At 42.9% G+C, this 27,932-nt stretch overlaps 1 protein-coding gene across 3 annotated transcripts in view; it reads right to left on the bottom strand.

Annotated features, from left to right (window-relative positions):
• Positions 1-27,282, bottom strand: part of LOC120730781 (methylglutaconyl-CoA hydratase, mitochondrial-like) — a 40,594-nt gene extending 13,312 nt beyond the window's left edge. The window contains exons 1-3 of one of the 3 annotated variants that reach the window (XM_040027264.1): positions 26,933-27,282; positions 26,691-26,698; positions 23,643-23,750 (exon numbers count right to left, since the gene is read on the bottom strand). In XM_040027264.1, the coding sequence (XP_039883198.1) occupies positions 23,643-23,679 (37 nt within the window). In that variant the 5' untranslated portion in view covers positions 23,680-23,750; positions 26,691-26,698; positions 26,933-27,282. Of the gene's footprint in view, positions 1-14,737; positions 15,564-23,642; positions 23,751-26,690; positions 26,699-26,932 lie in introns of those variants that run through there. The other 2 variants (XM_040027265.1, XM_040027263.1) reach the window with 2 other exon arrangements.
• Positions 27,283-27,932: the final 650 nt, after the last annotated feature.

Genomic DNA, 27,932 nt, shown 5'->3' on the forward strand with positions numbered 1-27,932 from the left:
CATGGTTAGTGCTGCCCTGTTATACCTCAGTAACACAACTGCTGTGATGTTCACTGTCAGCCATCCTGTAACGTATGAGTGAGATTATTAGTAGATTATTAGCTCTCTGCCAGCAGATTAGAGGCTAAGCAGGCCTGAGCCCTGCAGCTGGCTGTGAGTACAGATGTGTAACAGCAGCATGAACACTTAAACATCATCAGATGTTTGAAACCAAGCGTTTCTGCCACAACAGAAAATACATTTTCTTTGCTGGATTGTTTCTAAATCTGTGTCAGCTCCAGATATCAGTGATCGGTCTCATTGATTACTGATAATCGTCCACATCAGTCCGTCTTTATTTTTAAGGCTGCTGATATTATGATAAAGAAGCTCAAAGACTTACTGACACAGAGGCAGCTGTCACAGCTGTTTGAAAACCTGAGTTTGTGGAAGAACTTTGCAGAAACAAAAACACACCTCAGTCTTGGATTCAGGTTTTGGCTTCAAAGCGACACTTTCATCGGGAAGTTGAAATGAGACGTGTTTAATAAACTGGCACATTTCTTTCTCCTGTTTGTACAAAGCTCTCATTTTGGTGACGTCATCAAAGAAAACACACCTTTCACTTCCCCCGACGGTTTCTGGGCTCTGACTATTTCCTGGATCCTTTTAATGGACTTAAAGTGGCCACGTTGTGTAACACGGATCCTTTCAGCTCCTTCTGGAGATGATTCCAGGAAAAAGATGGAGCTCATTGAAAAGACTCTGAGCACAAACATTAAAATCCTGTGAGAGCGAAGCCTGAACTGATTCTGCTTTTTCCTCATGAATGTTCACAGATAAGAGGAGAGATTCAGAGAGGAACCAACCAATGTGAAAGTGAGAGACAGACGGAGACAGCAAGGAAGGAAAGTGAAAGGTTTCCAGGATCAGACGAGTTCAGGTGGATTCATAAAGAGAGATCAGCAATAAAAGGAATGAAGTGTTTCCTCAGCTGGAGGCAGAACCAGCAGCTGGACTGTTTCCCCACAGCTGGACTCACAGGTGAGACACCTGCAGCTTTACTGACACCCAGTGGACACAGCAGGAAACTGCAGCAGCTCAGACAGTAATTCAAGTGTTTATTCAGGGCTGCTGTTGCTCATTAAAAACTCTGAGATTCAAATAAACGAAGGACCTCAAATGTCTCAAATTTCTCCAAAATCATTAAATGGAAGTTTTTTAAGTCTGGAAGGAAAAATAAAGCCAAGAAGAATATTTTCAGTCAGTTTTTAAAGTTTCACTCACTCAGCGTCTCTCCTCTTATCACCGCTGATCAGACACATTTATTTATTTGAAGATGCAGTTAGCAGCTGACACGCTGATGGTGCTCAGTAGATCTGATCTTTGTATCTGGATTTATTTGACAGGGACAGTGTTCATGTTCATGGACATCAGGATAAAATCAGAAGATGGAAACCTGCCAGATTTGAGCTCAACTGCTCATTTCCATGTGTCGTCCCTGGGCAGGTCACATGACTCAGTCCAACATACAAAGACACACAGACACACAAGAAAAGCCAGAGAAGCGAAGACAAAACCAAACGATCCATCATACTGAGTCAAAGTGATCACAGGTCTGCTTTGTTGGAGATGAGCCGTCAAAGTGGAACATGTGGACTGTTCCTTTATTACTACCACTGAAGACCACGCCCCTCTGGTCATGTGATCATGTGGTTTGTAGGAACGCTCCTCTTCCTCAGAGGATCCACCTGTGCTTCCTCTCCTCTCTCCTCCACCTGTTACAGTGAGGGAACGTCCTCCATGATGGAGGAGCTGCTGGAAAGTGCTGAGAGTTTCCTCCAGAGTGAGACCTCTGTCACAGTTCAGAGGATCTACGGCAGCAGAGACCTTCATGGACACTAAAAGTCTCAAACACACAACAACAACATCACACTGACTCCACTCTGACATCACTGATCAATAATCAAAGAACACACAGATCAAACTGATTGATCAGCCATCAGAGGAGTCGGATCAGTGGAGCTGCTTCTGTTCCTGATGTCCCCTGTTTGATCCTGGACCTGAACTCTCCCTGCAGAGGAGACACAAGACAGTCAGAGACACACACACACACACACACACACACACACACACACACACACACACACACACACACACACACGTTTATATCCTTGTGGGGACATCTCATTGACATAATTCTTTCCCTAGCTGCTTACCCTAACCATCAAAAATGAATGCCTAACCCTTACTAACTTAACCCTAACACTTTTCAGTCTCAAAGATGCGTTCAAACTTCTGGGGATTTTGACTTGACTTTGATCTTTGGGGTACAAAGACATGTACACAAACCTTTGATTTTGAGCTGCAAAGTTTTCACTCTGACCCAGACGTCCTTGGTGTTGACTCCACCGACATATTCTCCACTGTCTCTCTCTGTGGGGTGTTTCAGGGTCAGACTGAGGTCTCCAGTTTTTAGAGGGTCTTTGTTCATCTTCGTTCGGTCTCTGTAAACCTGGTGCTGTTCTTCAGGCTGGTCAGAGCCGTTCTCATACAGGTGAACAATCAGTGATGGTTCAGGTGATTTACGTCGCCATCTCACTTTAGCATCTTCAGGCAGGTTTTGTGTGGTTTTGAAGGGCAGCTGGACAGACTCCGCCCCCTCCTCCACCTCCACCTGACACACTGAGAGGACAACAAACACAACATGAGCTGTACAAAGTGTGATTGGTGTTCAGAGCAGCATCATGTGACTCTTGTTCTGCACTAAATGAAGCGATGGAGTGGCGCCTCCTTCAGGCAGAGAAACAGCTCATGGAGAGAAATAATTATTAGAGCAAAAACAAGAGTGGAGCTGCAAATAAGGCCGAGAGGAACGCTGCAGAAAACTGTTCATGTGTGAATTCATCACTTCATAGATTTCTTTGAGCACTAAAATCAGAGCTGCTTCTATTTCTAATATGACAGCTGTACATTAGAGCTGCAACACTTTAAATGTGAGCCATAAAAACATGATACTCTACAAGTGCATTCAGCTCTGACACTGTCACATCATGAAGGAGACGTGGAAATCACTTTGTTACACAAATCAAAGTCAAATCAATTCTATTGATGGAATATTGTGTGATCAATAGACTGATCAGTTTCTAATCTGTCATCTATCAGCTGGAAATCCAGCATGTCAAACAGACAGGCAGCAGATTAGGACCAAACACAAACACAGTGAGACTTTTTCTTCACAGCAGTTGCAGGTAAACTGCAGCAACAATGCGACTCAGACAGTTTCTCTGTAACTGCAGGGCTTCCTGCGCTGCTGTTAGTCAGACACGGATCAACAGGTTGTGGATAGAAAGCAGATTCCTTCAGCAGAGGATCCATATCACACGTGAAGCATGTCGTCGGGAAACAATCAGTGAAAATGGGACACTTTGAGCCTCAAACTCTGAACATGACCTGCTGCAGACCAGCTGATGTGCTCAGTTACCATGGTGAGGAATTTGACAATAAAGGAGGCGTCCGCTCGGTCTTTTCCCGGCCCGACGCTCTGGGACGTTTTAGACAAGTTTCCTGGCAGAATACGATCCCGTCCGGAGGCCGACACCATCCTTATCCACATGGGCACCAACCGGACTCCAAACAGCGCTCCCACTTCCTCAAACTGGACTTTGTGTGTCTTTGTGAGGCTGTGAAACAAGCCCACCGTAGTGTTTGTATCTGCGGCCCCACTCCCACCTGTGGCCGTGGGGCGTTTGGGCGGCTGCTCGGCCTCCACACCTGGCTCTCCTCTGTGTGTGACTCCCACAGCCTGGGCTTTAGAGACAACTTCAATGTTTTCTGGGACAGGAGGCATCTTTCTGCAGCAGATGGGCTCCACTTCAACCAATCAGGAGCCAGATCCTCTCTGCTAACATATCATATGGAGTCCAGCAGGAAACACTCCATCAAGTACCTGTCCACACCTGCCCACACCTGCTGACCGCTCCGTCACTGACTGACGTCCCCCAGGTCCTAGTCCCTATCACCTCAGTTCCACTCTAAACACTAATACATGTTCAGCTGGACTCGGAGCCTCTGGAGACATTTTGGATGTTCCAGTCATGATAACTAACAGGACAGTTTGTGCAAGGTGGAGGAAATCTGCTGCATCATCCCACTGATGAAGCATTCAGCTCCACCCTACAGTTTCTCTGCTGCCTCCATCCACCTTGGTTCACTTTGATCTTCTTAATGTTGGAGCTCTGAATAGTCAGGCTTTTATTCTGAAGGATTCTACAACTTCCCATCAGCTTGATTTGATGTTTTGAACAGAAACAGGATGAAACCTGGAGAGGACTGTCTAGTCTGTGAACTCTGACCCCACATATGATTGTTTCAGTCAGCCCAGAGAAAGTGGCTGGGTGGGTGGAGCTTTGGCTTCAAATGCTCCCCTATTAAGGTGGATGAAGGGTGTAGTTTGGAGGTGCTGCTTGTTAAAGTGTGAAACAGCTGCTATCTGTGCAGGTATCTCCGCCCTCCTAAGACTCCATCAGAGTTGCAGCTGAACTCTCAGATGTTTCCTGCTCCATGGTTCTTATGTGTGATCACATGATCTGAGCTGCTGATTTTAAGATCCATGTTGATGATCTTACTGACTCATTTGAGTTCCTCAGTACAGTAAATTCATTGGTTTCAAACAGCGTGTTGTTGGCCTACATATAACTGTGGGCTTCAGTATGAACTCCAGGCTTTGAGCTGATGTGTTTCTCTCTGATCATTGATGGATTCTGTTTGAGATCATTTTTCCAAGTGATCAGGCAAAAGCAGCTGTGTCAGTACGCTGACGCTCTTTTCATGAGGAAGCAGGAGAAACATGTTCATCAGTGTTTCTACCACCACTGGTGTTCCTCCTCCCTCACACACACAAACACTCTGAATGATCTGAACCTCCTTTGTACATCCACTTTAGATTCAACTGCACCTTTAAGATCAGGACTAAACGTGGTGCTCGCTCGCTGCCCTGGATCCACAAAGACATTCACAGTCTGAAAAGACAATGCCGGAGGGCAGAAAGGAGACGGAAGAAGGTGAATCTTCAGCTGCGTCATCAAGAGATGAAAGCATGAACGACTGCTTTCAATGAACAGGTGAAGGAGGCGAGGCTATTTCTCTCCTTTAATTCATTCTAATAAGCACAGCCCAGAGCTCTTTGGAGCTCAGTGGAGCGTCTTTGAAATCCTGCAAGTTTTCATCAGATTACGGCATCGAGTGAGGAACGTCTTCACTTTCTAAACTTTCTGAAGGATCAAATGAATGAGAGGAAATCCAAAATAGCAGCTCCTGATTCTTTTCTTGATGTCCCCGACCCCAGCCACCATATCTGATCTTCTTTTGTGCCAGTCTCTGTGGAGGAGCTTTGAAGGACTGTGGCACAACTGAAACGCTCATCAAGCTGTGTAGATATGATTCCTCCAAAGTTCCTGAGTGAAGTTTGGGATGTCCCTGCCCCTCGGCTGCTTCCAATAATGAACACTCGTCTGTCCTCTGGCTGTGTCCCAGAATACTTAAAGACAGCCTGTGTGCAAGCACTCATCAAAGATCCAGCCTCCATCCTTCTGACTACAACAATCACAGAGCCAGCTCAAAGTTTCCTTTTAGAGCAGAACTTTTGGAGAACACTGTCTGTCTGAAGCTTCTTGAAGCGTCACGTCCATGCTAGAACTCCACTTTGACTCTGACTGTGGATCCTGCTGAAGCTTCTCCAAATAGTGGAGAAATGAAGACAAGATCAGCAGAGCCAGCTCAACAATGTCTGCAGGTGCTAACAGGTCAATCTTTGAGACGCTGAATGTTCCCAGTTTGCTGCTGTGAAACTAGAAGTGATGACTATTATTGTAACAGCACTACAGCTGGAACTGCTGACAGGGCTGGAGATGAACTGGATTCTGATTTCAGGGACAGTTTTGGCTTTCAGTCGTCATCAAAACACTTTGTTTCATTCATGTTGCTCTGAAGCTTTCCTTTCTTCTCATTGACGTGTTATGAACCAATCACAGCCCTTTCCTTTACAGCGCTCTGCTTTCACCCCTCCCTAAAAGCCCAAATTCACTCTCAGTTTAGTTCAGCTGGAGCCAAGATGACACAGAGAGCCTTTGGTCCATGAGATCTATCTAGGAGACATCAGTAACATCAGCTTTGTGTACGCCGTCCTGTAGAACGCTTCCATACAGCTGCTTCTGTCTCTGATCTCTGAGTATCTCTCAGCTTCAGCTGGGACTCCACCCAGGTGTTGGTTGGTTGTTGGCACAGAGCTGCTGCAGTGACTCACAGCTGCTTTCATCCAGTTTAGATTCAATGGTGACTTTAAGCGTGTTTCATGTATGAAAGCCAATAAAGACAGAATGAGTGGTCAGAGGTGTCATAATGATATTCATGGTCAGATTTACTAACAGTTACAAAGCTGCTGTCTGAATTTACTAAAGAGCTGCAGGTCAGTCTGGGACTGAAACACGAGGAGCAAACTGGTGCCATGCTGCAGTCACAAACATGAGCTGATGGCTGATCTACCAGCAACGTGCTGCTTTCTATACAAACATGCAGCCAATCATGACTCTGTCAGAGCAGCCAATCAGAGGAAAGCAGCAGATGAGGGAGTGTGAGGCAGAGAGTGATGGAGCAACCAGAATAATCCACAGTAAGCTCAGGTTTCACTGATGAGTTTCTCTGTGGAAACAGATCAATGAGAGGAGGCTGAAGGAGGATCAATATGTTTGTGATATCAGGGAGAACTCTGCTGATAGAAGCTGCTGGGACTGTGTGAGGTCCTGAGGACTGAGACTCAGGTGGAGCTCAGGATTTATCAGAGGAGAGCTGCATGATTACAAACTGAACTGTGAGGATCAGCTGACTGTACATGAACATGATTCAGCATCAGATCTGATCACTTACACACTCTGATAACATCTCCCCCTCTCTGTGCAAATACATCAACACTGCTAGAAGCAACAAGCACATCAGGATCAATCACATTCTGATTGCTGTTTGTGTTACATTGAGAACAATCTGCAGTAAAGTGTGCGTCACACACCTGATTTATTCCAACACTTTCCTTTGAAAGTGAAACAAACACATATGAAATAATCCAGCCACAGAAACTGTCCACAGCTTTCAGTCTCCACATTTGAAGCTCTGCAGGAAACCCTGACAGCAGCTTTTTAGCTCCAAAGCAGGTTTAGCTCTGGTGCAGAGTGTTGGTGACTCTGCCCGTGGACACAGTTATTTCTGCAGGTGACCTTGTTACAGGTGCATTTGGAGGAGACTCAAAGCTTTGTGGCAGGGAGTTTACTGCAGACTGCAGCATGTTTAATAGCAAGCATGATGTGAGCCTGATGTGGCTGATAGCTGCTTCTAGCAGTCTTCATGTATGTGGAAGGAGAGGGGAGATGTTATCAGGACCAGTTGCTGATTGGACGTCTGAAAGCTGTGAGCGCAGTGCTGAAACTTTGTCCTGTAGCTCTTCACTCAGTCCTCACCCTGAGTGTTTAGAGCCCAGCCCCACATATTCCTGCTCCTCAGGAATTCTGGGATTTGGAGGAAACACAGCTAAACTGACCTGAAGCTAAGGGGGAGGAGCCACAATACAAGCTGCATCCAGCCAATGGGTGCACTGTTGAGCCATGGATGTGCAGAGGGTCACATGTTTAGTCCCATTTGTAGAAATGTGTCCATAATGAAGACAAATGCAGTCACACAGCTCTGCAACAGCACAAATCACTTTGATGGAGTTTGTTTGTGCTGCTCTCAGATCTGTACAACACTGACATGTGTGTCAACATGCTGCAGACTCACAAAGATGTGCCGTGTTAGCTTCATGTGTCCATCTGACACTATATTATAGTGACTTGAAGAAATCCCTGCAGCATCAATGCAGAACAAACAGAGGCCACGTGTGGCACAGTTCCTGTAACGGGATGAATCCGTGGATGTGTCGGGATCTGACGCTGAATCATGTTGCTGTTCTTTTCCACATGGTGCAGGTCAGCTGTTCCACACAGATGTCAGCTTTCTAGAAGAGTTAGTCTGGAATAAAGCAGCTCTCCTCTGGACCAATCCTGCCTCCAGCTGAGCCGTCACACATTCACACACAGTCCCAGCAGTTTGTAGCACAGCAGTGATGCTTCTATCAGAAACATGCTGCTTCTCCTTCATCCTCCTCTCATTGATCTGAATCAGCTGTTTTCACAGAGAAACGCTGCACAAATCCTTCACTCCACTATTTCTGTCAGCAGAGGACTCGCTCTATCATGGCTGCTGCTCCTTTTTCACTCATTTGTGCTTTGAATCCAATCTGTTTCTCATCATCACCATGAACAGGCTGCTCATCAATCAGCACATTAGCTGTAGATCAGCTGCACACTGATGAAGATGCTCAGACAGACGGGCTGGGCACACAGAGGACTTTATGATCTGTTCTTCAATTCAGTCCAACATGGATCATTTCTGCTCACAGTCCAATCATCTCTGGAAACTTGTGCTTCCATGGCACAGCTGGGCTACTTCAACAAATAGCACTACACCTCTGGTTGTCAGCTTCACCATCGCTCTCCCCGTGGCTACAGTACAAGTGAGCTGACACATCCATCAGTGGAGGCTGTGGGCCAGTAAGGAGCAGCAGCTGCCTGCAACATGGGCTTTACATTGAAAACAGCCACAAGTCTGGGCCTAACCACGCCTTTGGACTTCTTCTTCATTCCAATGAGATTTACATTTCAGGGAGTTCCCCTGGAAAAAGAGCCATTTTGAAAGCTGTTTGCTGACTTCATCAATAATCTGCTTCAATCATCCAGATGAGAATCCTGAGAATGGAGCAGCCCTGATAGCAGCTCATAGGATCACAGTGTTTTTCATTCAGCTGGTTGATTTCACAGGTTAGGAGGTGAACAATCTAACTGTGCTCCTCCTTCCACCTTTGGACCACTCATTTAGTGACAGCCAGGATGTGACAATCAGCTGTGACACAGGAAAACATGAGGTGGGAAACTCTGGAGAAGATCTGCTTTTCTCTACAGGGAGGCTCGCACATCTAATCTGCTCACCATCACTCAACTCACTTCAACAACATGCTGACTCAGTCATTTCTGCACGTTTCCTCATGTTACAGCCCTGACTTCAGTTCAGCTGAGGAGGAGATGAGGGAGGAGAGAGCAGTGGTGGAGGAGGCAGATAAGGAAGAAGAGGAGGAGAAGATCCAAAGAGGAGGCAGGGGGAGAGGCTCAGGAACAGTTAGATCAGAGACTTTGAGCCATCATGGACTCCCACTCCTTCCATCCAGCCCTGTGTGGATCAGCAGCTCCAAAATGTCTGCTCACTCATGTTCTTCCTGTCTGTGCTCTTCTTTCATTTCACTCATTATATATGAACTGCTCCTAAATCACACTGGATATGGATTTTCTGTCCATCCACACTAATTCTCTTCATCCTCACCTGATTGTTTGGATGCTCTTTGACAGCACATTGAAAATCCTCACAGTGACTTCTATTGCCACACTGACTGGACACATACAAAGTTGAAGGCTTCATGTGTTTGGCACAAATAATACTTTGGTAGGTCTGAGTTGTGTTTTGAACCATCTCTCAGGACCAAAGTCTTTTTGCTTCCTTCAAAAAGAGCTGAAGGCTTTTTACCTCACAGTTTGTCCTTTGATATTATTGGATGATGGACTGTGGGAAACACAAATGTGCACTTCTTAATGGCTCATATGTGCTGTGAAAGAGCTCTTTGTGATCTTGAAGCTTTTCAATAGTTTTTCTTTGGCTGTTTGTAAAGTTTTCTGTGTGAACTCTCAGGAATCTGGAGCAGTCTAATAGAAGTCTACTGGGGTACAGAGGGAGGAGCTTCTGTCAGACTCTTTCTGATGAGGAACTGAAGCCGCTCTCATGGTCTCATCAAATCATCAGACTCTGCTGAGAACAACAGTCATGTGACCTCTCAGAACAAACAGCCTGTTAGTTTCCTGCTGCCTCCATCACTCACTTTCATTCACTCTCAATCACACCAACATGTTAAAGCAGCGCTATAGCTCACCTGGCTGAGCAGGTGGGCTGAAGGCGGGGCTTACTACAGGTGCCTGTGTGTCCCTCACTCTCTCCCCACTTTCCTGTCTACTCTCTGCACCTATATAATAAAGGCAAACATGCCTCCAATAGAAACCTTTGCAAACACAAAGTCCCACAGCAGCCCCGTGTTCTCCGGCTAAAATGAGAGTTTTTGTCAGTGGAGTCTGGTGGCTTTAACCACACAAACATTACAGCTGCGCTCAAATATCACAAAGAGCTGTGACAGCAGAGAAACACATGACCATCCTCCAAATATCATCTAGAAATAGAAATGTGTCCACTGTGGGACGTGTGAGGCTGACATTAATATGTCTTAAAGTGGGAGATGAAGAAATGACTCCAGGGCCCAAATCATGGAGACAAACATCAATCCACACTTCACTTTGTTTCCTGTCTCTAAAGTGGGAATATTTCAGTGTGATGAACAAACGGCCTCCAACAAATGAAGCTGATTTCCTTTTCCTGTCTTTTCTCCAGCGGCCTCAGCTTCTTCCTCTTTCCCCTGTCTTCTTCTGCAGACGCTCCTCTGTAGCTTCAAGCTGTTTCTCTTTACAAGGAGAGCTACAAACCTTTGCATCCAGCCACAAACACCCCATGGGCTCCTCTGGATCATCACACTCAGCATTTTCACAATAAAAGCCTCGTATTTATGGCTGCTCCACCCTGACATGTGACAACATCCAAATGACTGGATCAAAGTGTTTGAATGATCTCAGCAGCTGTAAAACTATTGATATTTATACATTTACATTGATTTGGACTAAACTAACAAAACTATTGATTTGATCCAAACTCAAATCATGCCAGAGGCTTTTATTTTGAAGGTAGGATCATTTTAATGGTCTTCTTAGTTCATTTAAACACACAGTTGCTCCGCCTGACATTTTTGGCTTTTAGATCAAAACATCAAAGAATTTATTTTATTTGAATGAACTGAAAATAGATTCAAACTAAAAGCTTTTAGAGAATAAACTCCTACATGACCTCTGACCTTTGACCTGTGTCTACAGCACTGACCTCTGACTTTCAGCTTCACTTGTCTCTTCAGCAGGATGTTTCCCTCCCTGCTGTAGACGGTGCAGGTGTAGGTCCTGTTGTCTCCATCTGTGGGGTGTTTCAGGGTCAGACTGAGGTCTCCAGTTTTCAGCAGGTCTTCATTCATCTTCGTTCGGTCTCTGTAACGCTGGTGCTGTTCTTCAGGCTGGTCAGAGCCGTTCTCATACACGTGGACCTTCCCATATCTATTCTTCCACTCCACTTTAGCGTCTTCAGGCAGGTGAAGTGTGGTGTTGAAGGGCAGCTGCACAGACTCCACCTCCAGAGCCGAGGCATGCTGGGAAACTGAGGACACAGAGACAGAAACATGAACGCTGCATCAGTTCACTCAGAGAGCTTTCAGAGTTTGGAGTCCACACAAATATAAGAGGACATAAAACATCTGTCCTCAGGTCAATAATGAGATCTTCTGTCTTCAGATGTTATTAGAGCTGAACTGTTAGACTGCAAAGCACAGTCTTGTTTTATTGTACAAATAGAAATGTTTTGTTATTGTAAATAGGTTTTTCTTATTCCACAGGTGAAGCTTTCACTACGTTTCCCCCTTTTAAAAAATATCAGTGGTTCAAACAGATCAGATCCAAGCATCCAGAGTCCATCACTGCAGCAGAAAATAGAACAAAGACCTTAAAGTTAATCCACCTTATGAAGGAGCTCAGTCAGACTGACTCTGAGACTCTGTGTAAATGTGTGAATTAACTGATGTCTGCATAGTAAAAACTGTTGCCACGCTAACATTAGGTTTTGTTTTGGTTCAACAGCTTAATGTGACCTTTGACAGCTGCACATCGTCCTCTCCAGCTACAGCCTAGTGTTTGTGTAGAGCGATATTTTAAATATAAAAATGTGTTTATATCGTTTAACAGTCAGTGTGGCTGGTGTATCTAAACATGCAGCACAATGTCAGACAGCACCTCCCATCATCGCCACATCAGCATTACAGAGAAACAGTCAGTAAATCTTGCTCCATCCAGCACCACAGTGACATATATGTGCTGGGTGGTGGTGGGTGGTGATAGCCACTGACAGCAGAGATGTGTGCTTACATGTTAGGAAGAGCTTTCTACATCGCTTAGTGCTGATCTGCTATTTTCAACATCTCTCTGTGCGACTCACACAGAGAGGGATCAGGTGGTGCTGACGTAGTTTGATCATCTGCAAGGTGTCGGAGCAACTCTGCTTACCTCTGCTTCACCAACACTGTTTCTCTCTCTGAGCGACTCTGCTGGGGAGACACTGGTCAGGTCGCTTGGAGAGCATTTAGGCGTTTGAGTTTTCAGTACTTGTGTGTAACACCAGTGTTTCCAGGTTTTTAGGGGGGCTCAGCCCTCAATCATGATGCTGTGCAGATGATGCTTTGCAATTGCTGTTACAATGTTACCTTTTAAAGAAACTCATTTACCTGTATGACCTGTTGTAGTGTCTAACAATTCAGAATGCATGATCACAGATTTCAGTATAATACACCAGCTTTAAGGTGGAACCTTTAGTTATCAAATCTGAGCCAAAAGCTTGATGTTCAGTTCCATGTTGAAATGGATTTTCCAAAAAGGTTTAAGAATAATTTGTAATAAAGCAGATGAAGAGAAACTTGCACAACATTGTTTCAGTCTCCTTAGTCCAGTCCACCAAATATAGTAATTAAAGCAGCATTAACCAACACAGACACTTGAAAGTCTCCCTGTTAGGATGCCTGGGTCGTTGACCCAGGGTTTTTGAGTTTATTATATTATTTATCATTTCTAGTCTTTGGGTTTTTGTTAGAATTCTTTCTTATGGTTTATGTCTCTGTGTAATCCTTAGTTGCTGTCTCCCCTGTCGGCTATATCCCCGTGTCCAGTCAGTGTCTGTGTCTGCCCTGGTCCCACGTCTCTGTTCCCTCTGTTGTAGTGCCTGCCTGTGAGTCTGTGTCTGTAAGTTCAGCCTGTGTTATGTTTCCTGTTTTATTTTGAAGGTCCATGTCTTATGTTAATGTATCTGGTTTTGCTTCCCCTATTTTGTTAGGCCTGATTTGCCCCAGCTGTGTTTCCCTCCTGTTACTCGTTCCCTGATTGCTCCCTCTGTGTATTTAAGCCCTGTGTTTTCTTCCATCCTTGTTGTGATCTACCCTCATTCATGCTGTGTGTTCTTTCTTTCTGCCTTTTCGAGTTTTGTTACGTTTTGCTATTTATTTGTTTAGGATCTTATTAAAGACATCCTGTTGTGTCATGTCAATAAACTTTAAGTTTGTAGCTGAGCTCGATGTGTGAGATTACTCTGAATCACTGAGTTACAGAGTACTGAATTATAATATCAGTGTAACTACTGGTGAGATAACGAGGTGCTGTTGCAATTTGACTCCGTTATATTCTCATCACTGTGAATATAAGTGAGTAACTGCATTGAGGGTTATTTAATTATAGCAGGAAAATAATAACATTGGTCATTTTTCAACATGTACTTCAGAGTGGTTTGGTCCTGCTTTTACCATTTCATAAATTATGCATTCTTGACTCCTTTGCTCACATCTTAGTTCCTACAAACACTGATGTGAGTGCAGGAGTCAAAGAAAAAAATAACACATCCTGAAGTTTGACACAAATGCAGAGATTTGTTATATTTGTTATAATCTGGCAGCACATTTTCTAATATGAGTTTATGAAGGTTTTCACACATTAACACCATCAAACTGTTTTTCTTTGGTTTTCATTACTGACAGGATTTTCTGATTTAATGATCAGCATCTTTCATCTCACAGGTGCACAACTGAAACCAGCTGACAGTATTCAGGCCCCGCCCACAGCACCACAACAGTCTCTACACAGCATATGATGATCTCAGCTACAGCCCAGAGACCTAATGTGCCCACTTATACTGTAACTCAGCTACAGATCTGACAGGTGTTCTGTGGTGGAGATGTCACAGCACACCTGAAATCTGGACCACATATTAAAGACCTGTGGCTGAACATAGGAAACAGACTCAAACTGAGTCAAACAGTTTCCTGAAGTCTGTGATCCATTCATGAAATTACTGTTCAGTCAGATGAACAAAAAAAAGGCACAAACCTACACAACAACACACACGTATATTCTCACACCTTGGTGAGTGCATCTAATTGACGTAATGCTTTCCCTGGCCGCTGACTGTAACCATCAAAAGTGAATGACTAAACCTAACCCTGACCTAATTCTAACCCTGAGACTAAAACCACATTTTGAGTCTCAAACACGCCTTCAAGCTTGTGGGGACGGGCATTTGGTCCCCACAAGAATGGTGGCACGACAATTTTCTGTCCTCATAAAGATGTCTAAAAATGTACACACACACACACACACACACACACACACACACACACACACACAGAACCAAGTTTCCTTTGGTCACATATGAAATGTGAGTCAGAGCTTCAGCTACACAACAACACACACAGCAGCTGATTGTAACATGAGCTCATCTGAAAGGCACCAAGAAGAATCCAGAGATTTGAAAGTTGCTGCTTTGGATTGTTAGTTTGATCTGAATCAGAATCCAGTGTTTGATGGAAATCTCCTCCTGCTGCACTTCAACACATTAAAGAGAGATGAAAGAAAAGCTGATGATGAGAGCAGAGAGAGGAAGGTGTACTTACCGTGCAGGAGGATCACAAACACCACAAACATCTTCATGTTCCTGTCAAACTCAGAGACTCTTTAAAAGCCCTTCAGGACATCAGCTCACAGCAGCTTCACTTTCCTCTGCTGATCATCTACTGACACTCTCACACTGCTTCACTGTCACAGCTCAGAGTTCAGCTTCACACTTTGTTAAAGCACATCTGTGGAATGAAGTCCGGCCGGCCACAGATCACTTCTGAGGAAAGAGGAGGACGTCGGCTTTCCTCCTAGTTTCACGCCCGAGCGCTCCGGTTGGAGGCGGCTGCTGCGGCCTCACCCTGACACGCACAAAGCTCCGCCTTCAGTCCTGACGCTGAAACATCCACTGTAGCTACAATGATGCAGATGTGACCCTCAGCAGCTGGATTTCCTCTCCATAGATGTGTTTCCATGCAGATCATGGACATAAAGCAGCTCCAGGATGAAGAGTGTGAAAGAACTTCTTCCACTACAGTATTCATTACAGCACTGTGGCACTCCACAAACCCTCACACTGTCTCAATCCCTGTTTCCAGTTTGACTGAGAGAAGGCCTGAAGCTCAGCCAATCACAGGACAGCAAGTGATCAGCTGACACAGTGATTTGAAGCTGTCAGGGTGAGGCTGCTTCATGCAGGTGTGAAACTATGAGGAAGCTGAACGCCTCCTCTTTCCTCAGAAGTGATCTGTGGCAGTCTGCCATCATGTTTGGCTGCTCACACTAAATGTGACTCACTGAAAGCAAAACTACATGTACACAGGTGTGTATCAGGTATATTTAATTTTCTGTCAGGGACTGAAACTAACAAATATTTTCAGACACAGGAAAATTTGTGGAGGCAAAAATGTGTCTTTAAATGATCTTTAATCAAGTTTGGATTCAAACATTTGTAAAATACTTCACGTTATTTTTATTTGTGTCTGGATTGAGGCACAAATGATTTTGTTTGTATATCTTAGTTTGTGCCTGATGATCACATCATACACAGCTGCAACTCTCAGAAGCCAAAATTCTTTCTGCATTATTTGTTAGATTTTTACGCACCAGTCTACCGTTGTTTACAGCTCTGTCGACCGCTGTTGGGTTTTTTTGGTTTTTTTAAATGACCTCCGACAAGAAAGCCTCATTTCTGCTGTTTAATACAGGAGAAATTAAAATTTTTTAAAATGATGCCCAACTGCAAAACGCTTGGCTGTCTCTAATAAAACCTCTGTAACTTTACCTGATGCTGCTGAAGAAAAGCAGAGTAATGTTCACATGTTTTTCTTCAGTTTTTGTTCTACTGTAGAATATTTTTAAGGTTGTCAGGCCAGGAAAATGTCCTTCATGTTTTTCTGTGTTTTATCCTCAGTTACTTTGACACAAAGACATCTGCTGTGATGTTTACACGTCTCATATAGTCTCACATGTATCAGTACTGAAAAATGATCAGAATTATAATATTTCTGACAGTCTGAGGCAAAATTGAATCGAATTGAATAGGGGATCAAACGTTATCAGATAATGAGCCACATACAATCAACTCAGAGCCCACTAAAAGTAAAAGAGGTAAAAAGTGTTTACATTTGGAAGAGAGCGGCTTGACCACTTTCCCTGGCTAAGATACAGTAAAGCTGACAGCATGATGCACTGAATTTACTGTGGTGAGTGTGGAAAGTCTGTATGGACAGCAATTTAAAAAGAAAAGTGCACATATAAAACTGAGGTGTTAAAAATTTGGGTGCGCCTAAGAAAAAAAGTTGGTAGTTGCACCAGTGCAACCATGGCAAAAAGTTAGTGTAGAGCCGTGTAATTAATTTACATAATGTGAGTAATAAAACTCTCCTCTTCTCCAGAGTTGGGCAGGAAGTACTTAAGTACAATTTTCAGGTATCTGTACTTTACCTGAGTAGTTTTTTCTAACTACTTTTTACTCCCTACAATTTTAAACACATATCTGAACTTTCTACTTCTTACATGTGTTGTGATTTTCCCAAGTGCATCATTACTGCTTTTGCTATAATGGTCATATTTTATTAGACATTTATTAGGAGTTTTTATTTTGAGATATTAGAATCAGAACTGAAAAGAAAAAGAAAGAAAGAAACTGGTGAAGAAGTTTAAGACGAGAAGGAAAAAAACACTGAGGATCTGCTCCAAACCTGCCTAAAAACCAAACAAACAAAACAAAAACAATCAAACACACACACACACACACACACACACACACACACACACACACGCACACACACACACACACACACACACACACACACACACACATACACACACACACACACACACACACACACACACGCACACACAACAAAACCAGACAACAGAGAAACCGCAGCCATGGTGCTGAAGTCACAGGGAGCCTCAGCAAGGAGCCTGCAGGATCCCAGCAGCCGGCTGTGCCAGAGCAGAGCGCGCCACAGGCCCAGAGATCTGAGACCCAAAGACCTCCTCACCCCCAAGCAGGCGTCTGACATAGCCAGTGGGACCAGGCCCCACCAAGCAGCCATTAGCCAGCACACACCCAAGCACCAAGAACCACCAACTCACCAGAGGATGGGGGCACCAGCCACCAACAGAGAGTGTTGGGGGGAAAATAGTGTCTATTTTGATAGTTTATTAGAGATTGAATTCATTGTGGAAACTGAGCACAAGTTAAAGACCAAACACAACTAAATGTGTTTATCATCCAAATATAAAAGGGTGTTCTAATAATATGTGGCGCCTGTTAAAACCTGCCTGGTGACAGATGACACTGACAGTAATCTGCTGATGATTGAACTGCAGATTTAATGCAGGAATATTTCCTGTTTGAACTCTTCAGGGACCCGTGTATTTCCTGAGCAAACACTCTTCTCCTCATGCTGCTGCTGTGCTGGCAGCTTTAAGATGCAACAATAAATATTTCTATTGATTTGCACAGAAAGCTTTGAAAAAGCAACAGAACAATAAAAGCAGCAGCAGCTCTGACTGTGTTCATACCAACTTAAATATGTCAAAGTCAGGTTTCTGTTTAAAACACTGAATGTTTGAGTTACAAATACACAGATTTAACTACATTAACTTAACTATGGTGTAAAAACTGGATTCATTGACTGCTATGTAGCAAACATAGAGCTCAGTTTAACACACAGAGTAGAAAGGTCTGTATAAGAATGAAGCTGCTGATGCAGGACTGTACACACGTTCCTGTTTAGAGGCAAAGTCGCCCTCTACAATGTAGCAACAGGAAATAGAAACAGTTTTATTTTCCTTCTTTTTCTTCTGGTTCAAGCTGAATACAATTAGAATAAAAAGTTAGACTACAGTTTGTACTCACATATACTGATATGATTTTATCATTATGTTAATACAGCACAAGGTTCAGTTAGCTTTGCACAAAAATACAAACATTGTTCACATTTCCTGCTCTGACTCGGCCTCAGGATGTCTAGAAGCAAGAATCAAGCGCACCCAAAGCAAACAAGCGCACCAGTGGTCACGTGCTCAGCACACAGAGTGGGAATGACTGAAGGAGCTGCTGTGACGCAGCTATGATGCAGTTTTGTGTGACTGAGTGAGTTGATGGATCTGTAAGTGTTCTTACTTTGGCAGATTCATTAACATGATGCTGATTATAATCTGGCTGTAATCTCCTGCAATGACTACAACCAGCTGGATGAGGAATAAAGGACTTTTCTATGGTTTCCTTTAACTGTTGCTAGCTTGCCATATTTATGCTTCACCAGGGCTCGCAAAATCGCTAGCCCGACGTCCCAGGGCTAGCGATTTTTCCAGTCGGGCTACCAAAATCTATCTCTGCCCTGCCCGTCGGGCTATCATAGGAAGGAAAAATATATGTCAATGCTTTTGCATTCTTTCAGAAATGTAGCTGGGTAATTATGTCATTGGCATCGATGAGCCACTGTCAATATGTAACATATTGAAATCACGTTTGAATTTGCGCTTGTTTTTTGCTTTCACTTTGCAATCACGAGAACTGTGTATAGAGAGCGACAGCACTGATCTGTGAGTGATGATAATTTGTGCACCAATTCCTCTGACATCGTCTTATCAATCGTTAGCTTACTATGCAAACATGACAAGTGAAATCTCCCGCAGCAAGCTTAAACATGTGAGAGGTTGATCGCGCAGAGAATCGCTGAGCTTATGTGAGTGTGTGTGTAAAAGCAGCAGGATATATATTTTAGTTCTGCTGAGCCAAATAAGACAGGTCAGGGTGAAGAAGTGACAGCCAAAGAAAAGCTTACCACAAAACGGAGACGTTATGACAAATCAGACTATGAGGCAAAAAGAAAGTGCAGCTTTATGGTTTCATGGACAAAAGAATTTCTGTGGCTGCAATATGACGAGCTAAATAACCAGGGCTGCACATAAGTGGTCCGCAGGTGCGCATTCGCTGTCAAAATAAAAAACGCGCACAAGATATGAAGTTGCAACGCGTGTTTGCGTACATAGGATTTTCTGGAGGAGGACAGACATTTGTTTAGAACTCTTAAAGATGTCGAAGAAGCTCCTTTAAGCAATTACTTTGGTGTTCCTCCACCTCCAAACAAATGTCAGAAGGAGTCCGAACCACAAAAGAAGCACGTATTCTCGAAAAAGTGGTTGCTGGAGGTGAGCTGGCTTCAAACAAATGATGAACGCACAGAGATGTGGTGCGGAATGTGCCGTGAAAATCCCACTCTAGCGGACAAAAACAGTGCTTTTTATATGGACGCAAACGCGCGTTGCAACTTCTTATCTGGTGCGCGTCTTTTATGTTGACAGCGAATGCGCACATGCGGACCACTTATGTGCACCCGTGTAAATAACATAATGTTCTGCCGGGTGTGTTGTTGGTTTTCCCTCGATTTCTGAGTCGACAAGCGCCTTTGTTACTGGGACCAGTCATTTTAAGAAAGGCCCCCATTAGAACCCATGAGAAATGCAAGAAATGCATTATTGCTCAGTCTGCAATATCTTTCCCAGAACAAACACCAATTGCAAATAACATACTAAAAATAAACCTGAAAAATCTGTTTAGAACAGCTACTATGTTGCAAAGAGTGAACTACCACTGGCAAAATTTAGCAGTCTTTGCAAACTTCAAAAAGCAAACGGCCTCGATCTTGGTTCCACTTGTCTCTTACCCGTGACTTCAGTGGAAATTTCAAATTCAGGATCTGACACAGACTGATTCATGTCCTACACAGTTCTTACAAGTTCATAGAAATTTCTGTTCAATTAGAACCAAGTATTTGAGTTGATGATTGTAATTTTTATACAATGTTGTAATTTGTGTTTCAACAATTTTTTGATTAATGTTTTGTTTCCGTTACAATATTATACTTTAATGTATAATATTGTAACGGAAACAAAACATTAATCAAAAAATTGCTCTCTTTTTTATTCGGGCTACTTAAATTTATTTTGGGCTACCAAAAACTGAAGAGTCCCTGCCCGAAGGGCTACCAGGGATTTTGAAAATTTGCGAGCCCTGCTCACTATTAGCAACTTGTAAGACATGCGCTATTTAGCCAATTCTGGGTCTGCAGTGACCCCTTGTGGACATTGTGAGATGTTGCTTGTGTTGAGTAGATGATGTGTTGTGATTGTTTTCCTAGTTATCTATGACTCTGCTAATTATAAAATTGCCCATTTCTGTTTCCAGAAAACCATGTTTATAGTCACACGTGCTGTTTACTATAAAACAAGAAGTTCAAGTTTGGCTGCACCGAACTCAGATTAAGCCTCACAAACATTTTCATGTAAACAAATCTTTTGTGGGACTTAATTAAAGACAATTAACAAACTCCTGGACTGCTGCAGTCTCTCTGACAGAAGACTTAGACCAGACTTGTGTCCCCAGTATAAATATATTTTACAAACATCCTTCAAAGAGCTACTTTTTACTTTTACTTCAAGTACATTTCAGAGCCTCTACTTTTTACTTTTACTGGAGTATTTTTAATAGTAGTATTTGTACTTCAACTTAAGTACTGAATGTCTGTACTTTTGCCAACTCTCCTCATGTCCTGATGTGTTTACCTGTCCAAGCTGCACAGGTGAGTCTGACTCTGTGAGCTCAGCAGGATTCAGCCTGAAGCCTCTGCAGTGAGACAGCACCCTGACCCTCACACTCAGCTTTTTATTCTGCTTCTATCTTACTAATGGTCTGTGTTTTATATGTGACTCACTTATATATTTCTCATTGTTTTAATCCACAGCTCAGACTGTTCTTTTAAACTAAACCAATCGTTTCCTCCTCTTGCTGTCAGTGTGGTTACTGAACATGAACTCTGATCTCTGAGTGAGAGCAGCACAGACTGAATACCAGGATAACAACCTGACATACTGTTTGGTTTTTACATGTATTATTATTAGGGCTGTCAGCATTAATGCGTTAATGTGGTCATCACGATTAACGCGATTAAAATTTTTAACGCATTAAAGCCATCAGGAGTGCAGAATGTAATATAATAATTAGGGCTGTCAGCGTTAACACATTAAAAGAGGCTAATTCATGTCTGCGTTAACTCATTTACACGAATTAGCCCGCGTTAATGCACTACTCACTCAACAAAGGCCAAAGCAGACCCTGGATGGGGCTCAGCCAGCAGGGGGGCTTCTGCAGTCTTTGGACAAACTGCCCAAAATGCAGTGACAGAGACATTTCAGGGATTTTGAGTCAGTCTGCGCTTCAGATGGGTTAATTGTAAATCGCGTTAGTCATGATGATGGCATTAACGCGTTAATGTGGCTTAAATACGCTAATGCTGAGTAACTCCTTAGTAACTCTTGGTCTGCGTTAACTCGTTAATGTGAATTAGCCCGTTTTAACGCGTTAACACTGACAGCCCTGATTATTATATTCTTTTTTTTGCCTGTCCCGTCCGGCAGTGTAGCTGCACAGGACAAGACGAGAATGAGAATTATTGTCTGAAGTCCAAAAAAATGCCCAACAGAATTATTTTTCCAAGTGCATCATTATTGCTTTTGCTATAATGGTCATATTTTATTAGAAATTTATTCAAATTTTTTATTTTGAGTTATTACAATCAGAACAGAGAAGAGCGTCTGAAGAAAAGAAAAAGAAAGAAACTGGTGAAGATGTTTACAGAAGGAGAGGGAGAGAGAAATAGAGATGGAGAAAAAACACTGAGGATCTGCTCCAAACCTGCGTAAAACACACACACACACACACACAAACACACACACAAAACAACAACAGAGAAACCGTGGCAACAACCAAGATATGTACAAGTACCAGTAAATGATAACATTAAATGTTACTGAGCAGCACACAGGACTACATGATATGTTTAGAGGCAGCAGCCAACCAAGATAGTGTGTGTCTGTGAGTACGTGTGTGTGCACCTGTGTGTGTGCGCGCTTGTGTTCAGACGGTTTCACCATGTAAATGTCTAATAGTGGGTATGTGGAGCCATAGCCCCCCCCCCCCCCCCCCCCACCCCCCCGGAGATGAAGCAGGCATGGAGGAGATGCAGGCCCCAGACATCTAGATACCCCCAGAGTACGAGAGTCCAAAGAGGCTCACCGCAGGGGGAATCGCACTACCTACTCAGAAAAGACCAAAGCAGACCCCTGGATGGGGTCAGCCAGCAGACACAGTGCAGAAGCCCCAGGGGGCCTCGGCAACGAGCCAGCAGGCCACACCAAGCAGATGCCGGGAGTGACTCAGTACACACCGGAGCACCCAGCCCTGGACAGGTGGACTGAAGGTCCACCATTGAGACATGAAGACCCAGGGTCCTGATCTCCATGGATGGAAAACAGAAATTTAATCAAGTGAAGATCTTTCAGACTCATTGATCCAGCTCATTCTTTGGATATAATCAGAACTATTAATCAGCATCATTTTGTATTTCTGTTGGAAAAGCAGACAAACACAAAAACATTATTATATTTTGAAAAATACTGACAGCCACCAGTGCTCCCCTCAGCCTCCCAGTAGATGCAGCTGTGGTATAAATGTCTAAATCCTGCATCACTGTGTTCTTGTGTATTGTTCACAGATACTCATGAGAGTAAAGAGTAACTTGATTATTTAGAATTCCCTAATGCACCAAAGGTTAAATAGATCATATATATAGTGATCCGTGTGTAAATAATTGTTGAGAATACATTTTTAAACTCAAATGAAGCTGGGACTCAAACAGCAGAACATTTTTATACCACATTTGTCTTTTTTAATTCCTTGAATATAATGGTATCTTTGAAAATTACATTTATTAATATTATTATTATTATTATTATTATTATCATTATCATCATAACAACTGAAAAAGCTTCTCGGATGAGAGGTGAAACGTCTTCAAGTAAACTTAAAGACGTCCAGAGTTTTTCTTTCCAAGCTCCTTAGACTAGGATGACTGAGAACCTTCACAGACATTCCTGATTATTATTATTTGCTTTCTTTCATATTTATGCCTTTAAGTGTTTTTTATTTAATTGTTCACCTGGTTTACTAAGTTGTATTTGACATTTCTGTTCAGCTGGAGCTTACAGACAGATTTACATTTCCAAATATCACCGTGTTTATTTCCGGTTTGTTGTCACCGTTGATCAGGTGCACCTGTGCTGTGTTTAGTGCGGAGAAACGGAGCTCAGAGGGCTGAATGAGCTCGGCTCAGACCGGAAACAGCGCAGACACGAGGCTACTTTAGCATGGTTAGCTAGCTCTGCCATACCAATCTGTGACTACAAAGTCCACAGTCTGTTAGTCTGGTCTGTTTCTAACCTTCCCTCACACTTTTACTATTAAAGCCTCGTCATTAAATCTGTATTTCCAACACTGTGTGAATTTCCATGACGTCAGAGGCGCGAGCTGCACCTGAGTGTAGCACTTCCGCTCACAGAGGACTGTCTGCGGAGCTGCTGCAGGTTAAACAGAGACTTTCTTACCGTTCATGAGGAGCAGGAACACCACCAGCGTCTTCATCCTCCTTTTAAAAACAACTCAAACCGACACAAAGTCCCGTTAAATCCTCTGCTGACCCAACGAACCCACAGCTGGACACTGCAGCTCACAAACACGCCCACGCACAAAGTTTACTTTCGGTTTAACAGGAAGTCTCCGTGTGTCGCAGATATCAGATAATAAAATGTGAAGTAGATTTGAAATGAAACGTATAAATGCGCCACATGAACACAAACAGCTGGATCATTGTGGTCTGACAGGCCTGTTAAAGAAAGTCTGAGGCTCAGTGATGTTTGTGGGAATAGTTCATGGAGCTGTGATCACCTTCATGCAGGAAGTGAACTTTGTTATGGTGAAATCATAAAGCGTTTATATTTAAAATGTGTTTTATAAAATTAAAACATATATAATTGTTATATTATAATTGAAATCTTCAGCCTTTATAGTGGTGAGAGAGTTAAACTGAACACATCCTGTTAAAATCTGATTCATGAGGCAGTAATAAGATCTGCAACAGATTAATAACATTATGTGAGTTATGGAAGAGCCTCAGTAAATTAAGAGTAATATCATCAGTTTTCATTTACTTCCACTTAAGTCATAGTTTTCAGTAATACAGGATCAAATATAACCTAATATAAATGAGATTTATGATATAAATGCTCATGTGCTGATGAGAAAAGAAGTCAAATATGACATTTTCACATTTCTTTTTAATTGTCTGTGTTGATTCCATCAAAATTTACTCTGCTAAACATTTAAGTAGTAACAATGGGAGATGTTGACATCAGTGGGAATCTGTTTTGGGATTTTTTTTTATTTACTTTTAATGTTTAATCAGTAAAAACATAATAAAAACTATGAAATTGTAGTCGTGCTTTTTATGAGTGTGATGTGATTAGTGGTAGATCCTCTGTTTTCGTATCAGAGCCTATGAGCAGTCGTTGAACCAACAGGACACATGCTTCATTCCAGCTTAAATGGGAAGATAAGATAATAAGATAAGATAATAAGATAAGATAACCTTTATTAGTTCAGCATCTGAACACTTGCGTGGAGTGGTGTTAAGAATGGGTGGCTGTAGCTCAGGTGGCAAGAGCAGGTCAGCCACTAATCAGAAGGTCGGTGGTTCGATCCCAGGCTGCCTCCTGCTGCATGTCAAATATCCTTGGGCAAGATACTAACCCCATGTTTGCCTACTGGCGGTGGTCAGAGGGCCCGGTGACGCCAGTGTCCGGCAGCCTCGCCTCTGTCAGTGCGCCCCAGGGTGGCTGTGGCCACTATGTGGCGTGCTATCATGAATGACTGAATGTAGTGTAAAGCGCTTTGGGGTCCTTAAGGACTATACAAATGCAGACCATTTACATTTTATTTTACAAAAGAAGGGGAAGTACACAGCTGGCGTTGAAACAATATTTCGGTTGGTGGAGCTCGCCGTTGTGCTATGAGGTTGTAGATCTGTACTCACAAAGAAAGATGTTTAGTTGCTGTTTCCATGGTGTGCCCTGTGTCTCAGCAACTCTCAGTGCTCTGCTAGGGGTCCTCATAAATCTCTCAGCAAATGGCAATTCGGCCTGAAGCCAACACAAGGTGGTGAATTTGTGATGCTAGGTAGTCTGCAAACTGTGAGAGAAAGCCTCACTGTTAAAGGGAGGACCATTATCAGTTTTTACTGTCCTTGGGATTCCAAACATGGAGAACACTTCGCAATGCTGGGATAACATAAGATGCCTGATGTTGAGCGTACCTTTCAAGCGACTGGATAGCGAGAATACTCGGTCTGTGATGACGAGCCAGATATTCCCCCGTAGGAAGCCGTCCATGAAAAGTCTGCACTGACACTGGGCCAGGGTGTTTTGGGTCATGGTGGAACATCTGCAGAGGGTCGGTGTGCGTGACAGGTGTGCTTAGCTTGGCACGGCATACAGTTTTGAACTGCAGATTCTGCTTTCCTACTTTGATTACGTTGATTAAGCATCATGATGTGGTGGGGTGGGTGGTTCCCTATTTTTATTTATTTTTTGCTGGGAGTTTTAGAGCCGTATTAGTTAGGTTGCTTACTCTTTAAAATACCAGAATAGGGAGGATGGTGTAGGTTTAAGTTTATTAGATTGATCAGTTTTGCTGAACTATGAAATATTTTGGATGTAGTGTATTTTTGCATACAGGTACAACAGAATAGCTTCAGTGGTTTTGTTTGTTTTTTGTAACTTGAGTATGAACTTATACAAAAAGGCAGCAAGATATTTAAAAAACAGTTTTATTGATTAAATACACACTATATCGGTATCGGCAGCGATCCAAATGTATGATATCGGTATCAGACATAAAAAATGGTATCGTGCCATCTCTAGTTTTAATGTTCCTTTTCTTTCTCTTCCAACCTTAGAGGAACGTTCCTGTTGCCTTCAAGCCGTTATAGACTGAAAACCTGCACAGACTTAGTAAAAACTGCAAAACTTTGTAATGTGTAGAGTAAATCATTTAGAAGTGCCACCTTTTCAGTGATTCTTTTTATTTACAAGAACCTAGTTTTAAGGGTAGCATTCTGCACGGCGGGTGCAGTGGTTTAGCACCGTCTCCTCACAAGCCAGAAGATTCCTAAGGTTCGAGATTCCACCATCAGGCCGGAGCCTTTCTGTGTTTGCGTGTTCTTCCCATGTTGACGTTGGTTTAAAAGCTTCAGACTCACACGGGTCAGCCATCACCTCAGAGAATAAACATCAGCAGCTTGAGTTGCTCAGCGTTAAATAATGATCACAATTGAAATGTTTATCTACGCTTTGGTGCACTAAATCAGCAGATTGATGATTTTCTGCTTTAATCTCGTCTTATTTGTTACAGCTGCTGCATTTAATTTCATCTTCCCCACAGATTTTAAATATTTTATCATCATCATCTACTGACGTCTGATTGGAGCAGGCAGCAGTTACAGGGATCATTTCTGCAGGAGAAGAAGAGTCATGTGACATGGTGACCATCAGGTCAGAGTCTGCCTTCATCCTCACACCTGCTGTGCTGCTGACACTGACAGCAGACGCTCCTCCCTGTGAGTCTGAGAAGATGAAACTTTGAGGTTGTTCTTCAGAGCTCCTGATGTTCAGTCTGTTTAATCAGCACTTTGTTCCTCTAACGGGAACTCAGGTCCCTCCTCTTCCTCCTGTAGATGCAGCAGCTTCACTTCCTGTCTTCACTGAGCTCTGGGATCACAGATTTATGGTTAAAGTAACAGGAAGTTAACGTGCCGTGGTCACAGAAGATATAAACACTTCACTCTGAGACTCCAGATCATGTGATCTGATCCTAATGCTGGAGAAAAATGCCCACAGCACTGACCCACACCAACATCTGGGCTTCATGTTAAGCAGCTGTTACTTCTCAGTAATGAGACGAAATGTGTTATTCAATCAGTCATGAAATGTACAACAAAAATGGCTGAAATCAGAAATGCAGAGGCTAAAGGCTCCTCCTGTGGCTTCTATGTGATAAACTGTCTTCTCAGACAAAGCTGGAGAAACTTATTACAAACATGTGCAGCTAAGACGGCTGCACAAGGCCACATAACTTAAAGTCTGTTAACGACCGTCTCCATAGACCTCATTCTCCCCCATCAGTAAACACAGTGATATTCCAACCTGTTTATCAGAGGGTGGCAGCAAAAGTTTATAAATATTTGTTGTATAATTTTTCTATTAATATCATAAAAACATCCACTCGTCATCTAAAGACAGTAGGGAGACTCTTATTTAATCATCCTTTTGTTTTCACTTTCTAGCAGTAAACATGAGGGGAGGAGTTTATGTTTATGGAAAAGTACCTTCAGTCTTCTCTTCAAAGTCCTTCAGCAGAGAAACATTCTTGTTTCCTCTGATGTGAGTTTCAGAATGATGCTTCCCATCTTCATAAAAACGATCCGTCTTTCCTGCTGTGAGCTTGACAAACTCCAAGTCCAGCTTACACAGAGGAGAAAAAGTATTAACGTTTAAAATAAAGCATAAAATCCATGAAATGAGAAGTAAAGATGATTTGATTTTACATTCTGTCCACTCGGTAGCTGCGTGGCTACAATCACACCTGACAGCATCACCTGGAAAGAAGGCTAAAACATGTCTGTTACCCACTTCCACACCAAAGTTGCCCACACAGTGAAACATTTCCATTTATTTGGAGTATTTACATACAAGTGCATGATTCCCTCATTTTAACTCTGATTGGGGTCCAATCAGACCCTGAGAAACATATTAGGCTTTTAGCTGATGTTCAACTTTCCAAGA

Source organism: Simochromis diagramma, unplaced genomic scaffold (assembly GCF_900408965.1).
Source record: "Simochromis diagramma unplaced genomic scaffold, fSimDia1.1 OVJJ01000446.1, whole genome shotgun sequence".
NCBI lineage: Eukaryota > Metazoa > Chordata > Actinopteri > Cichliformes > Cichlidae > Simochromis > Simochromis diagramma.